Raw genomic sequence first — 16,022 nt, 5'->3', positions numbered from 1 at the left:
ATGGAAATGTAAATGGTATCGTTCAGTTATAGCACTGTACACAAAATTCCTGCCCACATAAAATTTAAAGATCCCGTGCTGTAAAGAGGCTTCTTGCTTCTTGTAAAATCATCTGTCTTATCATTTTAAATGTAACTGTCGCGTGAAAGGGAAATGGCCCTCCTTCGATATTCTCGATAAGACTTATCGTCCCATTCCTTATTTCGTTTGCGCATCGCTATTTGCCTTTCAACTGGTGGCTGGTGTTTATATATTAACTTAGTTTATGGCAGATCATTTTAGCGCAGTGGTGAGTCTGTTGAATAGCTGCGTGTACAATGTACACTGTTCATGACTAAATTGCAAAATTATGTGTGAAGGGACGCGAACAGGAAGCGATGGCCAATCGTAAAACTAATGGAAGTGGCGACCTCTTAGAGGATAATGTTTTTGCCACGAAATCCCCCGAGGAGCTGGTGCTTTCCGAGGCTCTGGACGAATTGCTGGAACTGAGGGATCATCAGTTGCCCGATGTCACAGCCAAAGGCTGGACAGAGCCTGGCAAAAAGAATAGATCTCTGGATTTGGACATCTACGACGATTTGGACGAGCCTCAGTATTCCACCAAGCCTGAAGAAAAAGACAGATCTCTTGATCTGGACATTTACGACGATTTGGACGACTTCCAGAAAGCCGAGGACCATGTAGGGCCACGCAGATAGATCTATTGAGACGGCGTCCGATTACAATATTACTATATTCCAGAAAACCAAGGAGCTGCTGGCATGGGAAGACAAACACGAAAAGGCGCAGGCCGAAATCCAGTCTCTGAAGACTGAGAACAAGGCGCTTGGAAAGAAGATTAAGGCCATGGAGGTTAACCTGCAGAATCTGCTGAACACGGCCAAGGCGGAGGTGAAGAGAAAGGAGGCCCTGATTGCCCAGCTGAGAAAGGAGTCAGTTACCAATTTCGTTTTCAGGGCTTTACAACTAACACCTTACTTTTTTATAGGAAGGACGACTTATGCTTCCGGCGGAAGCGGGTGCGAGACGTCGAAGAACCAGGAGAAAGAGACCATGATAGTAAGCGCTTGAAAGAAACACAATCGAGGGCTTTGGCCAAAAAGGATCCGGAAACGGAAAGAAATCCATTCAAAACGGTCCCAAAAGAAGACGCCAAGGCGAACTCGAAAAATGACATTAAGAAGGCAAGCAAAAAAGAAGACGTCAAGAAATCGGATAGCGGAAGTAGGTCTCCCAAGCAGGGACAACCCAAGATCACCGAACGGAGATCTAGCACAAACCCTCGTCGTCCAGAGAACCGCCACAAATCGAGAGATCGACGCCACAGCCGCAGCCGAAGTCCAAGACATAGCGGCAGGCGAGATCAGCACCGGAGTCGAGAGATCAGTTCCCGACAAGTTGGCCGGCGAAGCCGATCCCAGTCGCCCAGGTCAGTGAAACAAAAGGACATAAATTACGTTTGTTGATAGCAGCATCTGACTTTTGTTGCAGAACCAAGATGCCAGAAGAAAATTGCCAAGGCATGAATGCCCCATTCTACGACAAAATTAAAGTCCAGCGGGGCGACAGCCCCCACCTTGAGTTGCCCAAAACTGCCACTAACCTGCAACCGTCAAGGAAAGGCGTTCCTAAGCAAACCGATATTACCTCAGAATTCAAATCAAGCTGCTCATTCGACATAAAGGAACATACGAAGGATCCTCAACCTGCAGGTGGATTCTTCTCTGAAGTCAGTCAACTAAAGCGTGAAATTATCCCGGGCTTGCACCTCATATCTCAGACGGAATCCTTGAATTTTGTCCAAGATCAAATCGAGTTGGCCAAAATGGAGACAATGATTGTCGAAAACAGTGATTTTCATTTAGAAGACACGACACACGATAAACTGAAGAAGACTTCCACTAAATTAGATCCAAAAGTGTCTCAACTTGATGGAAAAATAAAAAGCATTTCACCTCAACATTCCACAATAGAAGTGCTGCAGCTTGAAGGTGAAGAGCTAACAAAAGAGCCATCGAAAGCCATGGACGTTAAAACAGACAAATCCCAAAAGGGAAGAGACCAAATTGAATTAACAAAAGCTGCCACAGTCCATGCCGAAAGGGACTCTCTGGTTAAACAAAATTCAAATGCCTGGCCCGCGAAAGAAATTCAAACGCCGTCTGAACTAACCCGCTTGAACAAATCCGACATCGGAATACGGATCATCGAAGATATTCGTCTTCCGGAGATGGCCGATATCGACCATATTGCTGTTAAGGTCGACAGTCAATGCCAAACACCAACAGCAATAACAAATTCTGCATCAAGTGATCAGAATATTGTATTAGTCTCCGTAACGCCTCAGGAACGCAGAGATCCAATATGTACCAGCTACGCGGATGATACTCCCATGAAGACGGCCGATGTCTTATACGCTAAACCCGACTCGACGAAGCTGGACCACAACGATGAAAACGACGAGATTATTCTTGAAGCTGCCATGGACTTGCTGACGAGCGAGAAAGATGCGCCAAACACAGTGGATCCCAGCTATCCAAACCTGAGTATTGAAGAAGATGCCATTGAGATGGCATTGGAACAATTGCACCAGCAGTCACCAGACGAAACAGTAGTGACTTCAACATCGAATAGAGCCCTCCAGACGCCCAAACAAAACCTTGTTACGATTCTCACCCGGTCTCCCATTCAGCAAAGTCCGCTAAAGTCCAAGACCAAATCAAAGAAGATATCGCCGACAGCGACACCGGAAAAGCTTGCCACCGAGAAAACTCCTCTGAAAAAGAGAAAAGTCAACATGGACAGTCCGACGGAGGTACCGCCGGTTTCCAGGCTGGATTTCACCATCGACGAAACTTTGGCAAATAGTTTTGGTGGTGACGACACCTCAACAGTTACCAAACGCTGTTCTCTGGGCCACACTGATTACCAGTATGAGCAAATAAAAGACGAGGTTATTTTGAGAGTAAAGCGACGCTGTCGCCGACGACGACCAGCAACTGCGGAAATGCCGGCGGGTGCTGCTAACCAACCGATTTAAGTAAATTTCTAATTCTAAGTTTAAATTTTGAATTTATTTCGAATACACTTAAGTTTAGAGCCAACAAGAAAACCAAATTATTAAGCTGCACCAAAGTATGGGCTTTTAGGCGATTCGACTCAAGATGACCTTCCAAGCATCTTGAACCATGAATAGCCAACGAGCCAGGGGTAAATCGCGCCTCCTGTAGCTTACAAAAAAAATTAATTTTTTAATAGTTGGTTATTAAAGTATTACTTACCACTCTATCTGAAAAGATAACCAAAAACGCAGGCGAGTAAATGGGCGACATAGGTAACAATGGTGACCGGCCTGTAAGATTAAATATTAGCTATGTTTCATGTCTGATAGTAACAGTACGTACATTTTCTTTTGATGAAAAATAATTACAATCGCTTTAACAATATATGCAATATGCTAATCAGGTCCTCATCTTAGATCACGGCAGCAGCATTTTTAGGAGCACACCTTGTTCTGTTTGAGCTTGTAATATATGTAGACAAGAGTGCCTTCCAAATTAGGGACAGTACTCGTGGGTTTCCTTGTATAATTACAGATTTAACTGCACATAAATTTGGTCAGATTGGTCTTGAACTATTATTTAAATGGTTGGAGTGGCGCGCGCCAGTCTAAATATCTCCTGGGGCAGAACCTCCAAGTTTCTTGAACCACGAGAAGATGACGTACCAGCAGTAGATCGCGACAACTGAATGTCACAATAAACACAATGTTAGCTTCCCATAATGACCAAATATTTAAACATTTTACTCTAGTACAGGGTGCCCAATCCCGAAATATGAAAACAAATTATTCGCGCGTTTTATTAGAAATTTTCATAAATAAATAAAGTGGCAACCAGCCGTGTATTTAAATTTCAACATTTCGGGTTTTCCTATAAAAATCAAAAAGGATTTTTGCCATTTCCTTTAAAAACACATTCACTTTTTCTTTCTTTATCAAAATATTACAAATGTTTAAGTTCGAGAGTGTGCCAACCCCACACCAGCGATGCACCGCGATTGCTTAGGAATTCGCGTCTCAATGGTTGTGGGGTCTGCCCCGCTCTAAATAATTAGTTTACTCGAATGAGACAACTTTTTCGAAGTAAATCGAAAAAAAGTTATTTATTTTTATAGCAAAACACGAAACTCGCGGTTTTTGGGAAATACGCCTTTGTTCTGGACTATTCCTGAAGATTAAATGTTTATATTCTATTTTACAAGATTACAAATTTAAGAAGAATCCGAGTAAAATCAAAGAATTTTAGCGTACATATTTAAAATATAAAAATACTTACGGATGCCAATAATTGTTACAATTATGGCTACAACGAGGGCATTAAAGAGCAGTACGCAGCAATATATTAGGAAGGCTATGTCAAAAAGTATACGAAATATGCCAGTTATTAGGTACACCATAGCAAATTTCTTATTTGGCTAAAAAGGGGTTGAAAAGCACATTAAACTATTGGTTGTTAGAAGTCGCTGCTACTTACCACAAACACGCTAACTACAACCAAAATGCAGCCAACTATATGTGCAACATGAATAAGGATGGCGACATACCAAATAATAAGACGGAGATCTGTAAAAAGAGGTTTAGGACACGTCTTAAGTAAGTAAGTTAAGAAGTAGGACTTACAACTGGTCATGCCAACAACTGCGCCTGTCAAGGCCCAGTCCCCAAGTGCGGCAATAAGAGCTCCCCATTTAAGCTCAAGGCAGCAGCAGCGCTTCATAACAGGAATACCCATTTTGTGTGATCGGAGAGAGTGCTGGATTTATTGTTTGATTTTCAAGTGCGTTGAATTTTGAATGTTTGATTTTGAAGTGTGTTTGAAGGGGTACTGGACAATTTTAAAACGTCCGATTATTACAGTTTTCGATCAGCCGGCTGCGTCACAAAAGTAGGGATAACCAAATGTTAGAGGCTGGAATTTAAGAAAAATGGAACAGTATTTACTGATATTGATTCTTAAAATGTGAAGTTAAATTACTTACGAGTACTGTAACCAGTCAACTAAAGACTGGTGGCGAAATCAAACGATTGGTCAAAGTAAGGAGCAGCACATCGAACCGCTTGGCGAGAGTGACAATTTAAGGAGCAGCCATTAAATTTTCTGCCTTGTAGGATTTACAGTGGGGTAAATACTTATAATTTTAAATAACTCCGGTTAATAATTTTATTCTACGCTCGGCGGGCTATACCATGAAACCACGGTTAGCCAAAAGTAAGTGGCTGAAACTGTAGGAAAGGGGTCAGAAGTATTAGGAGCTAAAGTTCTTAAGTTGTTACAGAGGAGAACGCTATAGTCGAATACCTCGACTATAAGATACCCGATACTCATAAAAAGTGTAAGGGAGATGGAGATATGCAAGCAGTGAAATGACTGTTTTCAAGATTGCAGCTCCACCTGTCGGCAGTTACAGAAGTTGCTCAAAGCTTTTTAATGATTGGTCCGACTTGAACAATTTTTGTCAATAAGATCAAACAAATTATACACTCAAAATAAAATAAGCCCTACATTTTTGAAAATCGCCCTTAAGATTTTGTTTTCTAATTTAAAGAAATCTTTTTCTAAAGTCCAAAAAATGTATCTTTTACCAAGAAAGGTCTTCTTAAATCAAAAAAGCGTTTCTTAAATGTAGGAAATGGGTACCATGAACTAAAATCACCCCAAAAACAAGAAAAAATGTTCTTATATTTCAAAATTTCTGTTCTGGAAAACAGGAAGGCTTACGCAATAAAATTAGGCATCACCTATTCTACAAATTGTTACTCAATCCTAAAATGTAACTAGGACTAACAAAAAATATTTTTTTCTACAAAATATAAATGTTTTCCGAAAAAGAGAAATATTTGTAATATCATAATCTGAATCTAAAATTAAAAAAAAAACCCCTAATCCTCCTAAATTAATGACAAGCTTTTCTGGAAGACAAAAGTAGGGCGATCTTTTCAGGATACATTTTGTTTTGGGTGTAGTCTTAAAAGTTGTGGACATATTTTAGCGCTATAGTGAGCATGACACGTTAGAATAACAAACTTGCTTTAAATCAAAAGCTTAGAATGTTCAATGTAGAGCCTTAACTCTCTAGCTCTTGTAGTTTTCAAGATCACAGCGTACAGACGAAAATGGCTTGAACGACTCGGTGGCTAGTGATCTTGACCAATAATATATAAACATTAGAGTCAAATAAGCTTCCTTCTACCTGTACAATGTACAGTACAAATATACTTTTCAACAATTTAAATATACATTTTTACTGTACGAGTAACGGGTATTAAAATTTGATCTTTAACATAGAGTCAAGGAACTTACACAGACTTAGACCTATCATCCAAAAACTCGTGGTACAGTCAAACGACTTGGCAACTATCCAAGTCAGAATAAGGAGTAACACAACGAAGCGCATTAGGGCAGTGGCTATGTAGGGAGCAGACATCCATTTTTGCTCCTAAAAATGTTAAAGACTTAAGAAAGACAGTCTTCCGGCCTGTATGGACTTACCGAAAGTGCGGAAGTTATGATAAGTATACAGGCGCCAATATGGAGAATGAGTACAACCAAACAGAATATATACATCGCATAGCCGAATCTATTGAAGTAAAAGTCAGCCCCCGTATAGAATCTATACTCATGCCACGAAAGAAATCTGAAGGTAACTGGCGCTTCGGTAAGGATTCGTTGATCGTAATAGCCTTTACGCCGTATCCCTTTAAAATAGCGATTGTTTACTAAATGTTATAATACCGTTTACCGTACTTACATGGCAAATACATTCCGCAAAGCATACTCAAGATTATATCCACGAACCCAACTATAATGACACCGTACTTTAGGTCAATGCAATTAAGAAACTTGTCCACAAGACCCATTTTGAGGAATTTTAGGTTGTACTAGGATTGCAATTTGTAGGCGTGCGACCGGCCTGATCGATTGTGAAGTAAACTGAAATGCTGTCAAAGCAAATACTATGCGATGAAACCTTTTCCAAAGGGCAGTGAGATCAGTGTAATACTTATTGTTCTACATATTTAACAAATTCAGTTGTTAGGGTATACTTGTGTAATTGAACTCTTTAAGTTTTGTTTGCCGAACACATACTGAAAGAAAACACATCGACTAAGAAAAATTCCATATATGTTGATACATAGTTTCTTTTTATATTTATTTAATTTCTTTCGTGAAACTTCAAAGAGTTATATTTACAACTAAAGGAAGCTAATAACACACAGCAGGAAAAGTTTTCTTTAAAGACAAAGTGTTGCATATGCATATTGGGACACTTTTTGCTTTTATTTAAAATCAGGAAGTTTTGAGCCTCAATCAAAAATATTTTTCTTAAAAAATAAAAATAAAAATATTTATATTTGTTTTTTTAACTTATAAAAATAGTCTGTATGCTGGCAAATTTCTAAAAACCCAAATCAATCAAGTCACTCAGGTCCCTTTGGACCTTTTCTTTTTTTATAATTTTATCAATTTTTATTGAACAAAATTAAAACAAGAGAGAACGCTGCAGTCGATGCCATCGACTACCAAAAACCAGGGGCATGTACATTTCCAAAAATGTAGGCGCTAGACGGGTCCTAGCTTTATTTCTTCTGAAAGCAAGAATGTGCACGCCAGGTCCCAACATACTATAAAAATACTTGGCCGAAATCGGCCTTTGTCGTCTAAATCATTTGAAGTACATGAAGAATACTTAAAAATTTAACTAAATTTATTTCCGACTCAATTCCATCAAACCTTCTAACAAATTTAGCCTCAACATAATATACTAATATGACTAAGTATTTCAGATTTGAACCACGCTCAGAAGTGTGTTTTAAATAAGTCTTCTAAGGCCTGTGGGTGAGCGGGTATCTTTCGGAGCCCATGACTATGGGACAAACAGGGTAACACTTTGCTCCCGAGCAGACATGCCCAGAGCTCTTCATCTTTCCAGGCATTGACAGATATTTGAAATACAAAAGCTTCCCAATGGTCTTATTCCTGTTTCGACTTCGAGCCCGCCTCTTCTCCGAGTAGAATGCGCCGCACTGCGGGGATCCTGAAAACCGGAATGGAGAGCACGGCACCGGCACATGCGCCAATCCAGTAAACGATGATGTGTTCCAGGTGGCTGTGTCCGCGACAGCCCCATTTGAGGGCCGTGGCCAGGACGGGATTGAAGTATCCGCCAGAGAAGTTGAAGGCTGCAAGCAGGACATAGTTAAAGGCATAAACTACTTAAGAGTCCAGCATTGGGCAGGCGGATCGGATCGATGAAGCGCTACGCCACTCACCTGCGACCACCAAACTGGTGCCAATAAAGGAATCAATGTAGCTCCCGAACCGCGGCTCCTTTTCGCTGATCGTCTTCGAGGCCAGGCGGCAGAGTAGCGTGGCCACGCCCTCGATGACCGCGCCCAAATATGGGCTGACCTGCAGGTCGGCGTTGCAGGCCTCAAAGGCCCGTCCGCGGTGAGTCTCGGCCAGCTCCAGCCACCAGAAGAGCTGCACCACCCGGTACACACAGCAGCCGCCCATCAGCTCTGCCCAACTGCGCAGGGCCATCTCCTTGAAGCTGGTGCGACCCTCGACCACGTCCTCCATGTGGGTGTACGGGCAGGCGGAGGCGTCGCCCCACACGCGACCCCACCAGATGGTCAGCAGGAACAGGCAGACGGCGTACATAGACACTCCAAAGTTGTCGGCCACTGAGAACGAGATTTCAGAATGTCAGCTTTAAGGCCTAGATCCTAGATTTGATTTGATTTTTAAAAAGATCTTAAAATTTTTACTTACCAATGATCAGTTCAAAGCAGCAGGCGCATAGCTCGGCAGCGGCGATTGCCTCATTGATTAGGATCGGAACCAGCCCCTCACGGGTCACCACTCGGCGGCTGACCACTCGAGCAATCTGGGCGATCGCACAGCATCCCACCATAAAAAGGGCACTTACCCCCAAAGCTGCCGTCGACATGTCCTTTGTTATGTGAACGAAATAATCGGAAAATCGGATCAGATATTGACCGTTATAGTGTAGGTACCCTCGGATATGTTAAATTGGTATATTAAAGAAATATTCGTGATATCAACATTTGGAAAAAGAAAAGAACAGTATCTCTGTACTTCTTTAAAATTGGATAAACGAAACTTTTCAGACGCAGTATACCAGTAAGATTTTATAAGAACCCTTTGTGTACTAGTGCTCCTTTGCCAGTTCAATAACGAAATATTGCCAAAAGTTAAATGTAATCTGGTGTATTGCTTTGGATTAATATAAGTGTAATGAAAATTTTGTATAAGTAGTACCTAGTACTAAACTTGAACATAGAAAATTCTGTCTTTGTAGGGCTTATTCGAGTTTTTATTGCCAATACCATATAAATGGATCATTTTAGTGGCCCTTAACTCAAGGCCTCCTCCTTATCTCTCAAACCTTGAATTATTCGCATTTTAAAGAACATTGTAAACTAGTGTACTTTGTGCGCGAAAAAACTATTTCCGAATCCAATGCATAGCGAAAGCACTAAAAATAAATGTTTTGGCTGAGGCTTGACCGCGAAAAGAAACCAAATAAACACAAACTAATGGATAACATACAATTTTCGACGAAAGCCTGTCTGCAAAATCTAAAAAACAACTTCGGCACCCCTTGTGCTTGTTTTTATTTTGGATATATGCACATACTTTGCAATTATAAAAGACGAGGTGGACCAAAAAAGCAGCAGGGGACCGCGTTAAGAGGCTGCGAAATCTGAATGTTGACTGAGACCTAGTATAAGTGATTTATTTATTGATCACTCTCTGCTCGCTCGCCGGGAAATCATCTGGCTCTGCTATATTTATATTTATACACTGGGTCCTTACGTAATATCCGGGAGCGCGCCAGTTTTCAAAAAGTAACAGCCGGTCGCCTTTCGCGGACGGGCAGCATTGGCGGAGCAGGTCTATCGATAGGTTTTTGCACATCGATAATCAGCTGACTTTTTGTAAAAAGGGCCTAACAGCTGCAAAAGCAAAACACAAATGAAAGTGAGTTGAGTAAGCATCGGCAAACCACGATTGCCCCATGTATTAAGTCAGGAATTGGTTTTTTCAGTGCTGGAGCTGCTGTGCAGGATCAGACCGGCAGGATTGCCATGGAGGAGCTGCGTGTCCATTGCTACCACTCAGCCGGTGCATGGACGACCCCTCTCCACGGAGTCTGCGAAAAAGTGCGACAAAAGTGCGGCCCACGACCACGCCGGATTCACAGAGTGGCGGACCGTCTACAGTCTGCCGGCCATAAGGATCGTGGCCGCATTCAGTAGGCTAAAGGTCTACCAGGCGGCACTCACAGCAGCCGGAACGCCCATTGTCTTTGCCCTGGGGAGCGCCGGACAGCTAAGCACGGATGCACTGGCCATTTACGGTACCGTGGGCATCTCCGGCCTGGTCACCCTCACACTCGCCAGCTACGCGGCCTCGAATCTCGTTGGCTTCGTCTACGTGAACGAGCAGCAGGATCTGGTCAAGTTGGCCTACGTGGACTTCTGGGGACGGCGACAGGAGACCCTGCTGGACGTCGAGGATATGCTGCCCAGCTGGGAGCAGGGACGCCCGTCCCGACTAAGATTTGTTTCGCCCATCTGCCTGCGAAGCGACCCCAAGAAGCGGTACAAGCTTCTAAATCGATTTGGCCATGTCAGCGATCCCCAGTTGTTCGAGGGCCTCTTCGGAGATTGAAAACAAGCTGTGAGTTTCAGATAGTGGTATCGGAGAAATGTATTTGTTTATTACGAAATCCTAACTTGTCTTTTACTATCAGTTAAGTTCCGTTGCAAAAAAGCTTCAATTTTTTTGGCATTATTCTTTATTATGAGTATTTACAAAGCTCATCGTAGTTGTCCTTTACCAAAAATAGGGCCCAGTGTACTCTTTGAAGATGGATATGTCCATGAAATCATCGGCTGAAAGGCGGGTTTTAATTCCCCAAAGCAATGGCCTCTTCCACCTGAGGAGATGGGAATGTTAGTTCATGATTTCTATACTTGTGATGAGTACTTACCGTATCCGGCAGCTTCCGGTTAAAGGTTTCCGGGAGCAAAAGCGAGAGGAGTCCAGCAACCATTGATAAGCCCCCGAATAGCAGCAGAGGCAGCGGCTCGTAATACGATGCCTGACGAGAACGCATTAAAGGATTAATTTCATTAGATATAGGAAAATTACACTAGGTATGCATTTTGAACATTAACGTATTTTGAGAACGTAAAATTTAATTCCCCTACTTATTTTTGAACCGGTTTTTGTGACATTTGTTTGGAAGAGATTCCTAATTGTGCAAGCTTTGCGAAAAGTCTTGAATCGATTTAAGGATTTGTATATTCCAGTTCTTCTGTTCAATGTCAACAATTTGTGTTGATGCTTTTGAGAAGACCATAGGATCAATGGATTGGGACTGGACTTACCAAAAGAGGCACGAAAGGTGCCAGCATTGCTCCAAAACGTGCAAATGTGGACATGACACCGACGCCGCCGCTCCGAATAACCTGAAATAAATCCGGAACAATTCAGTCGGTTGTGTTGACTCGACTAAGTGAAAGCTCCTTACCGTGGGCATCATTTCCGCAGTAAAGGTGTATATGACAGCAAAGGATGATGTGATGCCCAGTTTTCCGACAAGGAAAAGCGTCACAATTAGCCAATTGGCACCTGGAGGTTAGGATGGTTATATATTGGGTTATTAATAGCCAGGAAAGCTGTGAAAAATGGACTGGGGTGCACAGATCGTGAATCAGGAGCTAGGAAACTTACAACTCCATGAGTGTCTACCTTCAACTCCGGTCTGGCAGGGAATCCAATCTTCTTGCGCTTAGCGGATATGTACAGGTAATTGGAATATAATTGAAACTTGAGGGTCAGGCTAGTTTTATTATATTTTTCGTTTGAACAAAATAATTACAAAAAAAGTCAAATTCTTAAAACCAGGGAGCGTTAATATTAATATTCTTACCATTTACTGATCAGAAACTGCCTATTTACTTACCCAGAGTTACGAAACCGCTGCCTACACACGTGATAGAGCAGAGCAGCAAGGATCCTGAAAGGGCCAGTCGTCGGCCGAGTTTCCGCAGGAACAGCTACTGGTGGGGGATTAGGCATGGGTTAGATGGTAGCACTCGGATCCGGACAAACAAAACCTACCCACGCTAGACTGTAGCCGGGGATCTCCACCAGGCAGACCAGAGCGAAGTTGAGGTACTTGTTGCCACTCAGACTGGTCGCGTTCAGCGAAAGTCCATAGTAGACTATTGCATTGACGGCCCAAATGAGAAGCAAAATGGCGTATCTGGCCATCAAAATGCGAGAGCCCGCTACCTGCTTGATGGCCAACCAAATCTTATCGTCCTTCCGCTCGGCCAGGACACCCTCGGCTCCGTACTCCGGCGCCGTTTCCGCTTCCAGCTCCTGCTGCTTGAAGCTGGCCATCAGCTCCATGGATATGTCTCGCCGATTTACCTTCGCGGCCCGGCGGATGATGTCGCCGGCCTGCTCCCGCCGATTACGGGCCAGCAACCACCGAACTGACTCCGGTACCAACCAGAAGTAGGCCACGCAGATAAGGGGCGGAATCGAAAGCGCGAGCTGCAGTTGGCGCCAGTCGGGCAGGAAAACTGACAGTCCGAGGAGCGCCTCTCCCACTGCGTAAAAATAGTTGAGCACGATGGAGGACATTTCGCGCTTCCGCGGCCCTACCATCTCCACGCCGATGATGAAGGCCAGCGGGTACACGCCGGAAGTGCCCACCGCGTTCAACAGGGCGAAGACCAGGAAACTGGTGTAGTCCCAGGACAGCGCCTGCGCCACTCCCGTCAGGGCCATGAACACGATGCAGATCAAAAAGACATGCTTACGCCCGTATCTGAGGAAAGTTCTGTTAGGAAACTGGCCATATAATTGCATTTGGAATCGAACTTCTGGGAAATAAAATCTGATTGCTTTCCAAAAATGTATCTCTTTTATAATGAAGGTTAATTATCTTATAAGATTTCAAATAATTATTTTACATTTACATTCTTTTTACATTTGAAACTTTGATCGGTTTTTAATTCTGCAAAGTTCTCCATTTTACTTACTTGTCCGCCAGGTAACCGGACAGGGCTGTTCCCAGCACCAGGCCAGCAAAGTGCATCGTGCCCACGAACGCCAGCTTCCAGAGATTCTCCTGGCACTGCAGCCCCCACTGCTGCACAATTGTGCGCTCCGAACTGCCGTATACAAACTGTCGGCATCTCTCCGTCTCCGCAGTGAAATTCTCAGCGGAGCACTGGTCCAAGGGCCACGGTCTCCAAGGTTCGGATTCGGATACGGAGCGGCTTCCGTTTGCCATGAACCTATCGCATGTGGATGGTGTGAAGTGACCCCGCTTGCTCCAGCTGCCAGGCACGGCGATGGAGACCCAATCTGCTCCATAATCCGGGTGGTCTAAACTATCGCAGCCGGGCACGTAACACCGATAGGTGGGCGATCCTGCCGTAAAAACATACGACAGGCTGTTGGCGGCCGCGAATAAGACAGGCAGGCAGATGAGCAGATAGTTCAGACGCTGGAATCTCCCGAACTCGCCTATCTCGGCGAGAATTTCGTCAAAGTCCAGGACGGACGCCGCCGCCGGAGCCGACATGTAAAAGTAAACAGGAGCTTATGGCCACTAAACACGGGGAGTCGTCCGGATTTCTAAGGAGTGAAATAATTATGTATGGCATTCTAATTTTAATCACGCCTTTTTTCGGTGTATTGACATAGGTTTATTTTTAAGTAGAAGATCAAAAATAAAAGTACCTTATCTATAAAATTAAATAAAAAACATGAGCCCCGTTTTTTTATTTTTTGAGCTATAAATGCCTTGATTTTGCGTGGACTTCTAAAAGATTTTCAACCAAATGTAGTAGCCTGGAATCACTTTTATTAAACTACTAAAAACTTTTATTAAAACTAATTACATGACTCGAACTACAAATTTCTTCGATTCTTCAATTCTTTTATTTTTACCTTCTTTCTTCCTTAATCTTTTATAGCGTAAAAATATTAAAATATTACTAATTTAGGTTAGTACCATTTACTAAGATTCCTTGTGGGCAGAGATCTCTTGGAAATTAAAAATAAAAAAGTACATATCACCCATTATCAAGTTACGAAAATAAAATCTCGACTAAAATACATTTACAGTGACAGTTTTACTCTATAACAAAAAAAGTTTAACGTACACGGCAATTATTTTATGGACAAAAGATAATATGATATATTTTATTTTCCTAACACTATTCCTTAAAAATGTGTTTTTATTAACATTCTGTAATAATTATGGGACAGGTAGTTTAATGCTTTCTCACTTGTGGCTGCTTTTGCACGCTATTAAGGTAAGAAGTATTTATTCAATTCTTAGTTATTCTTAGTGGTTTCAATATCTATAATCTATTTCTTTTTAACCCATTTGGATAGTATAAATTACAAGAAACAAAGCTAACTTCGGCACGCCGAAGTATCGTACTGCTTTGTATGTCCAGAACTTTCCGATTTTTAGAAAACTAAAAACTAATTATACAAATTTTAAGATAATGTTCCGTTTCAATTGATTACCGTATATGTTTACCGAAAACGAAAAATAACGGTCTATGTATTATTGTCGGTTAATTATCGTATCATTTCTATGTCAGCTAAATAATGAAGTAGTCCGATTTGATTTAAATTTTATTCAAATTTCTGAAATATTAAAAGAATGATATTCCCAAGAGTTGAAGTTAATATGACAAAAAAACCCGGAAGTTATAATGTATAATAAATAAGACTTTTGGGAAGGTTTCATCCATGTAGCTTCACAACTGAGAGACTAGTTTGCGTAGAAACGTAAAGATAGACATGGCTTGATCGACTCCTCTAGAGATTCTGATCAAGAATATACTTTACAGTCGGAAACGTCTTATTATTTCCTCTTCAAGGGTATACAAATTATATGAAGTTTAGAATGAGTATCTTGAATGAGTATCTACTCGAGTTTTAGTGAAGATTATGAAATATTTAGCTGCGTGCATAACAACCCTATTTTTCGATCAATGTTCTTATTCGTAAAGGTGTCGCCTTCCGTACACTTCCTCAGTGATTCATCACTACGTGCCGTCTACAGAAATGAAGATGTAATGAATTCCGGGTACGTCATTGTCATACTTCTTTCTTATTGAACTTGAAGATCGATGAATTGGCTTTTTGATCTTATTAATTTAAGCGGAGCTGCCTTCATTGCAAATAGTCGCTATGTAGTTTGGAGAATGTTCGTGCATGCATGCAATCCAATCTTCGCCAATTGAGATAAATTGTTGCCTGCTAGTGTCTTGAAAAACGGAGAGTGTTGTAATTGGAATATGCTTTTCAAGTAGGGAATATGCATGATTGATGCGTGCCAGACTAGAATAATGCATAATGGATGAACCGTGTGGGAATTGCCCCACAGGCAATCTTCTCGGGGGTTCCTAGGGTGTGTAGGAATGATTATCCTATTCCGTGATTTTTGAAAGGTCAGGGTCGGGCTGGATTCTACTACTGCATCGACTTGTGGGAACTTCTGCAGGCTGCTGAAATACGTAGGCCAAGTGTCCAGATAAGACTGCCCCATTATCTAATCACTGCGAATTTTAATGATGCACTCAATGCCTCTGCCACTTTGACTCTCTCACCAGACGGATAATTACCGGAGACTCACTTGCTAAACACTTGGCAGGTGCCTTTGGAGTAATTAATGTGCCACCATTCAGTAAATATTACGCGCGTTTTAACGATATCCGGGTGGGACAGGTCGCTCCGAGTTCCGTATCCGGTCCGAATCGCGCAAAGGCTGGCGAAATACTGAAATGTCTTGACAAAAGAACATGCAAACGCACACAGAGAGGCAAACACAAAAGGCAGAGTGCAATCTTCGTGCTCAATCTTAAATCAAAGTAGCCGGCATTA

The 16,022-nt window shown here is 42.2% G+C and overlaps 6 protein-coding genes across 14 annotated transcripts; 2 read left to right on the top strand and 4 right to left on the bottom strand.

Annotated features, from left to right (window-relative positions):
• Positions 1-165: 165 nt before the first annotated feature.
• FLASH (FLICE-associated huge protein) lies at positions 166-3,921 on the top strand. 3 transcript variants are annotated; one of them, XM_017088006.4, is made up of 5 exons: positions 166-289; positions 360-683; positions 745-935; positions 992-1,432; positions 1,495-3,921. In XM_017088006.4, the coding sequence occupies exons 1-5, from the start codon at positions 266-268 to the stop codon at positions 3,041-3,043; spliced, it is 2,529 nt and encodes an 842-aa protein (XP_016943495.3). In that variant the 5' UTR covers positions 166-265; the 3' UTR covers positions 3,044-3,921. The 3 variants fall into 3 exon arrangements, with proteins under 3 accessions (XP_016943495.3, XP_065720016.2, XP_065720015.2); XM_065863944.2 differs by having other exon boundaries at positions 1,476-1,497; XM_065863943.2 differs by lacking the exons at positions 166-289; positions 360-683; positions 745-935 and having other exon boundaries at positions 1,019-1,432; positions 1,476-3,921.
• Positions 3,049-4,796, bottom strand: LOC108019909 (uncharacterized). 2 transcript variants are annotated; one of them, XM_070994921.1, is made up of 5 exons: positions 4,539-4,796; positions 4,341-4,479; positions 3,408-3,749; positions 3,285-3,355; positions 3,049-3,233 (listed from the first exon to the last, which is right to left on the bottom strand). In XM_070994921.1, the coding sequence occupies exons 1-3, from the start codon at positions 4,794-4,796 to the stop codon at positions 3,673-3,675; spliced, it is 474 nt and encodes a 157-aa protein (XP_070851022.1). In that variant the 3' UTR covers positions 3,049-3,233; positions 3,285-3,355; positions 3,408-3,672. The 2 variants fall into 2 exon arrangements, with proteins under 2 accessions (XP_070851022.1, XP_070851023.1); XM_070994922.1 differs by having other exon boundaries at positions 3,049-3,227.
• A 348-nt stretch (positions 4,797-5,144) lies between these two features.
• On the bottom strand, positions 5,145-7,078 carry LOC139352154 (uncharacterized). The gene is made up of 4 exons (XM_036813840.3): positions 6,814-7,078; positions 6,555-6,760; positions 6,366-6,501; positions 5,145-5,287 (listed from the first exon to the last, which is right to left on the bottom strand). Exons 1-4 carry the CDS (start codon positions 6,920-6,922, stop codon positions 5,226-5,228), a joined length of 513 nt encoding a protein of 170 aa, XP_036669735.2. The 5' UTR covers positions 6,923-7,078; the 3' UTR covers positions 5,145-5,225.
• A 671-nt stretch (positions 7,079-7,749) lies between these two features.
• On the bottom strand, positions 7,750-9,880 carry AQP (aquaporin). Its single transcript, XM_017087515.4, has 4 exons — positions 9,726-9,880; positions 8,838-9,018; positions 8,336-8,749; positions 7,750-8,245 (listed from the first exon to the last, which is right to left on the bottom strand). The coding sequence occupies exons 2-4, from the start codon at positions 9,013-9,015 to the stop codon at positions 8,037-8,039; spliced, it is 801 nt and encodes a 266-aa protein (XP_016943004.1). The 5' UTR covers positions 9,016-9,018; positions 9,726-9,880; the 3' UTR covers positions 7,750-8,036.
• Positions 9,881-9,935: 55 nt separating this feature from the next.
• On the top strand, positions 9,936-12,237 carry LOC108019901 (transmembrane protein 186). Of its 4 annotated transcripts, none has more exons than XM_017087988.4 (3): positions 9,936-10,070; positions 10,138-10,772; positions 12,068-12,205. In XM_017087988.4, coding segments are annotated over exons 1-2 (627 nt in total). In that variant the 5' UTR covers positions 9,936-10,069; the 3' UTR covers positions 10,764-10,772; positions 12,068-12,205. The 4 variants fall into 4 exon arrangements, 3 of the variants coding, with proteins under 3 accessions (XP_016943477.3, XP_065720018.2, XP_016943478.3); XM_065863946.2 differs by lacking the exon at positions 12,068-12,205 and adding an exon at positions 10,846-11,197; XM_017087989.4 differs by having other exon boundaries at positions 10,061-10,079.
• Positions 10,778-15,932, bottom strand: LOC108019899 (organic cation transporter protein). 3 transcript variants are annotated; one of them, XM_017087986.4, is made up of 9 exons: positions 15,775-15,932; positions 13,154-13,754; positions 12,222-12,939; positions 12,064-12,157; positions 11,832-11,888; positions 11,629-11,729; positions 11,486-11,566; positions 11,086-11,196; positions 10,778-11,031 (listed from the first exon to the last, which is right to left on the bottom strand). In XM_017087986.4, exons 2-9 carry the CDS (start codon positions 13,699-13,701, stop codon positions 11,002-11,004), a joined length of 1,740 nt encoding a protein of 579 aa, XP_016943475.3. In that variant the 5' UTR covers positions 13,702-13,754; positions 15,775-15,932; the 3' UTR covers positions 10,778-11,001. The 3 variants fall into 3 exon arrangements, with proteins under 3 accessions (XP_016943475.3, XP_016943472.3, XP_070851021.1); XM_017087983.4 differs by lacking the exon at positions 11,832-11,888; XM_070994920.1 differs by lacking the exons at positions 10,778-11,031; positions 11,086-11,196; positions 11,486-11,566; positions 11,629-11,729; positions 11,832-11,888 and having other exon boundaries at positions 12,059-12,160.
• Between the last annotated feature and the right edge of the window lie 90 nt (positions 15,933-16,022).

Source organism: Drosophila suzukii, chromosome 2R (genome assembly GCF_043229965.1).
Source record: "Drosophila suzukii chromosome 2R, CBGP_Dsuzu_IsoJpt1.0, whole genome shotgun sequence".
NCBI lineage: Eukaryota > Metazoa > Arthropoda > Insecta > Diptera > Drosophilidae > Drosophila > Drosophila suzukii.
Note: the sequence above shows the minus strand (reverse complement) of the source record. Positions and strands in the feature narration are given on the sequence as shown.

Coding starts and splice junctions, on each gene's coding strand:
- FLASH (XM_017088006.4), top strand. CDS start 266: ATGGCAGATCATTTTAGCGCAGTG. Junction 684..744: donor TCCAGAAAGCCGAGGACCAT/GTAGGGCCACGC, acceptor ACTATATTCCAG/AAAACCAAGGAGCTGCTGGC. Junction 1,433..1,494: donor AGCCGATCCCAGTCGCCCAG/GTCAGTGAAACA, acceptor CTTTTGTTGCAG/AACCAAGATGCCAGAAGAAA.
- LOC108019909 (XM_070994921.1), bottom strand. CDS start 4,796: ATGGGTATTCCTGTTATGAAGCGCTGCTGCTGCCTTGAGCTTAAATGG. Junction 4,480..4,538: donor TTGTAGTTAGCGTGTTTGTG/GTAAGTAGCAGC, acceptor ACCCCTTTTTAG/CCAAATAAGAAATTTGCTAT. Junction 3,750..4,340: donor TGTAACAATTATTGGCATCC/GTAAGTATTTTT, acceptor TGTGACATTCAG/TTGTCGCGATCTACTGCTGG.
- LOC139352154 (XM_036813840.3), bottom strand. CDS start 6,922: ATGGGTCTTGTGGACAAGTTTCTTAATTGCATTGACCTAAAGTACGGT. Junction 6,761..6,813: donor TTGCGGAATGTATTTGCCAT/GTAAGTACGGTA, acceptor GCTATTTTAAAG/GGATACGGCGTAAAGGCTAT. Junction 6,502..6,554: donor TCATAACTTCCGCACTTTCG/GTAAGTCCATAC, acceptor TAACATTTTTAG/GAGCAAAAATGGATGTCTGC.
- AQP (XM_017087515.4), bottom strand. CDS start 9,015: ATGTCGACGGCAGCTTTGGGGGTAAGTGCCCTTTTTATGGTGGGATGC. Junction 8,750..8,837: donor CTGCTTTGAACTGATCATTG/GTAAGTAAAAAT, acceptor TCTCGTTCTCAG/TGGCCGACAACTTTGGAGTG. Junction 8,246..8,335: donor CACCAGTTTGGTGGTCGCAG/GTGAGTGGCGTA, acceptor TCCTGCTTGCAG/CCTTCAACTTCTCTGGCGGA.
- LOC108019899 (XM_017087986.4), bottom strand. CDS start 13,701: ATGTCGGCTCCGGCGGCGGCGTCCGTCCTGGACTTTGACGAAATTCTC. Junction 12,940..13,153: donor TCCGGTTACCTGGCGGACAA/GTAAGTAAAATG, acceptor AACTTTCCTCAG/ATACGGGCGTAAGCATGTCT. Junction 11,730..11,831: donor AGGTAGACACTCATGGAGTT/GTAAGTTTCCTA, acceptor CCTAACCTCCAG/GTGCCAATTGGCTAATTGTG.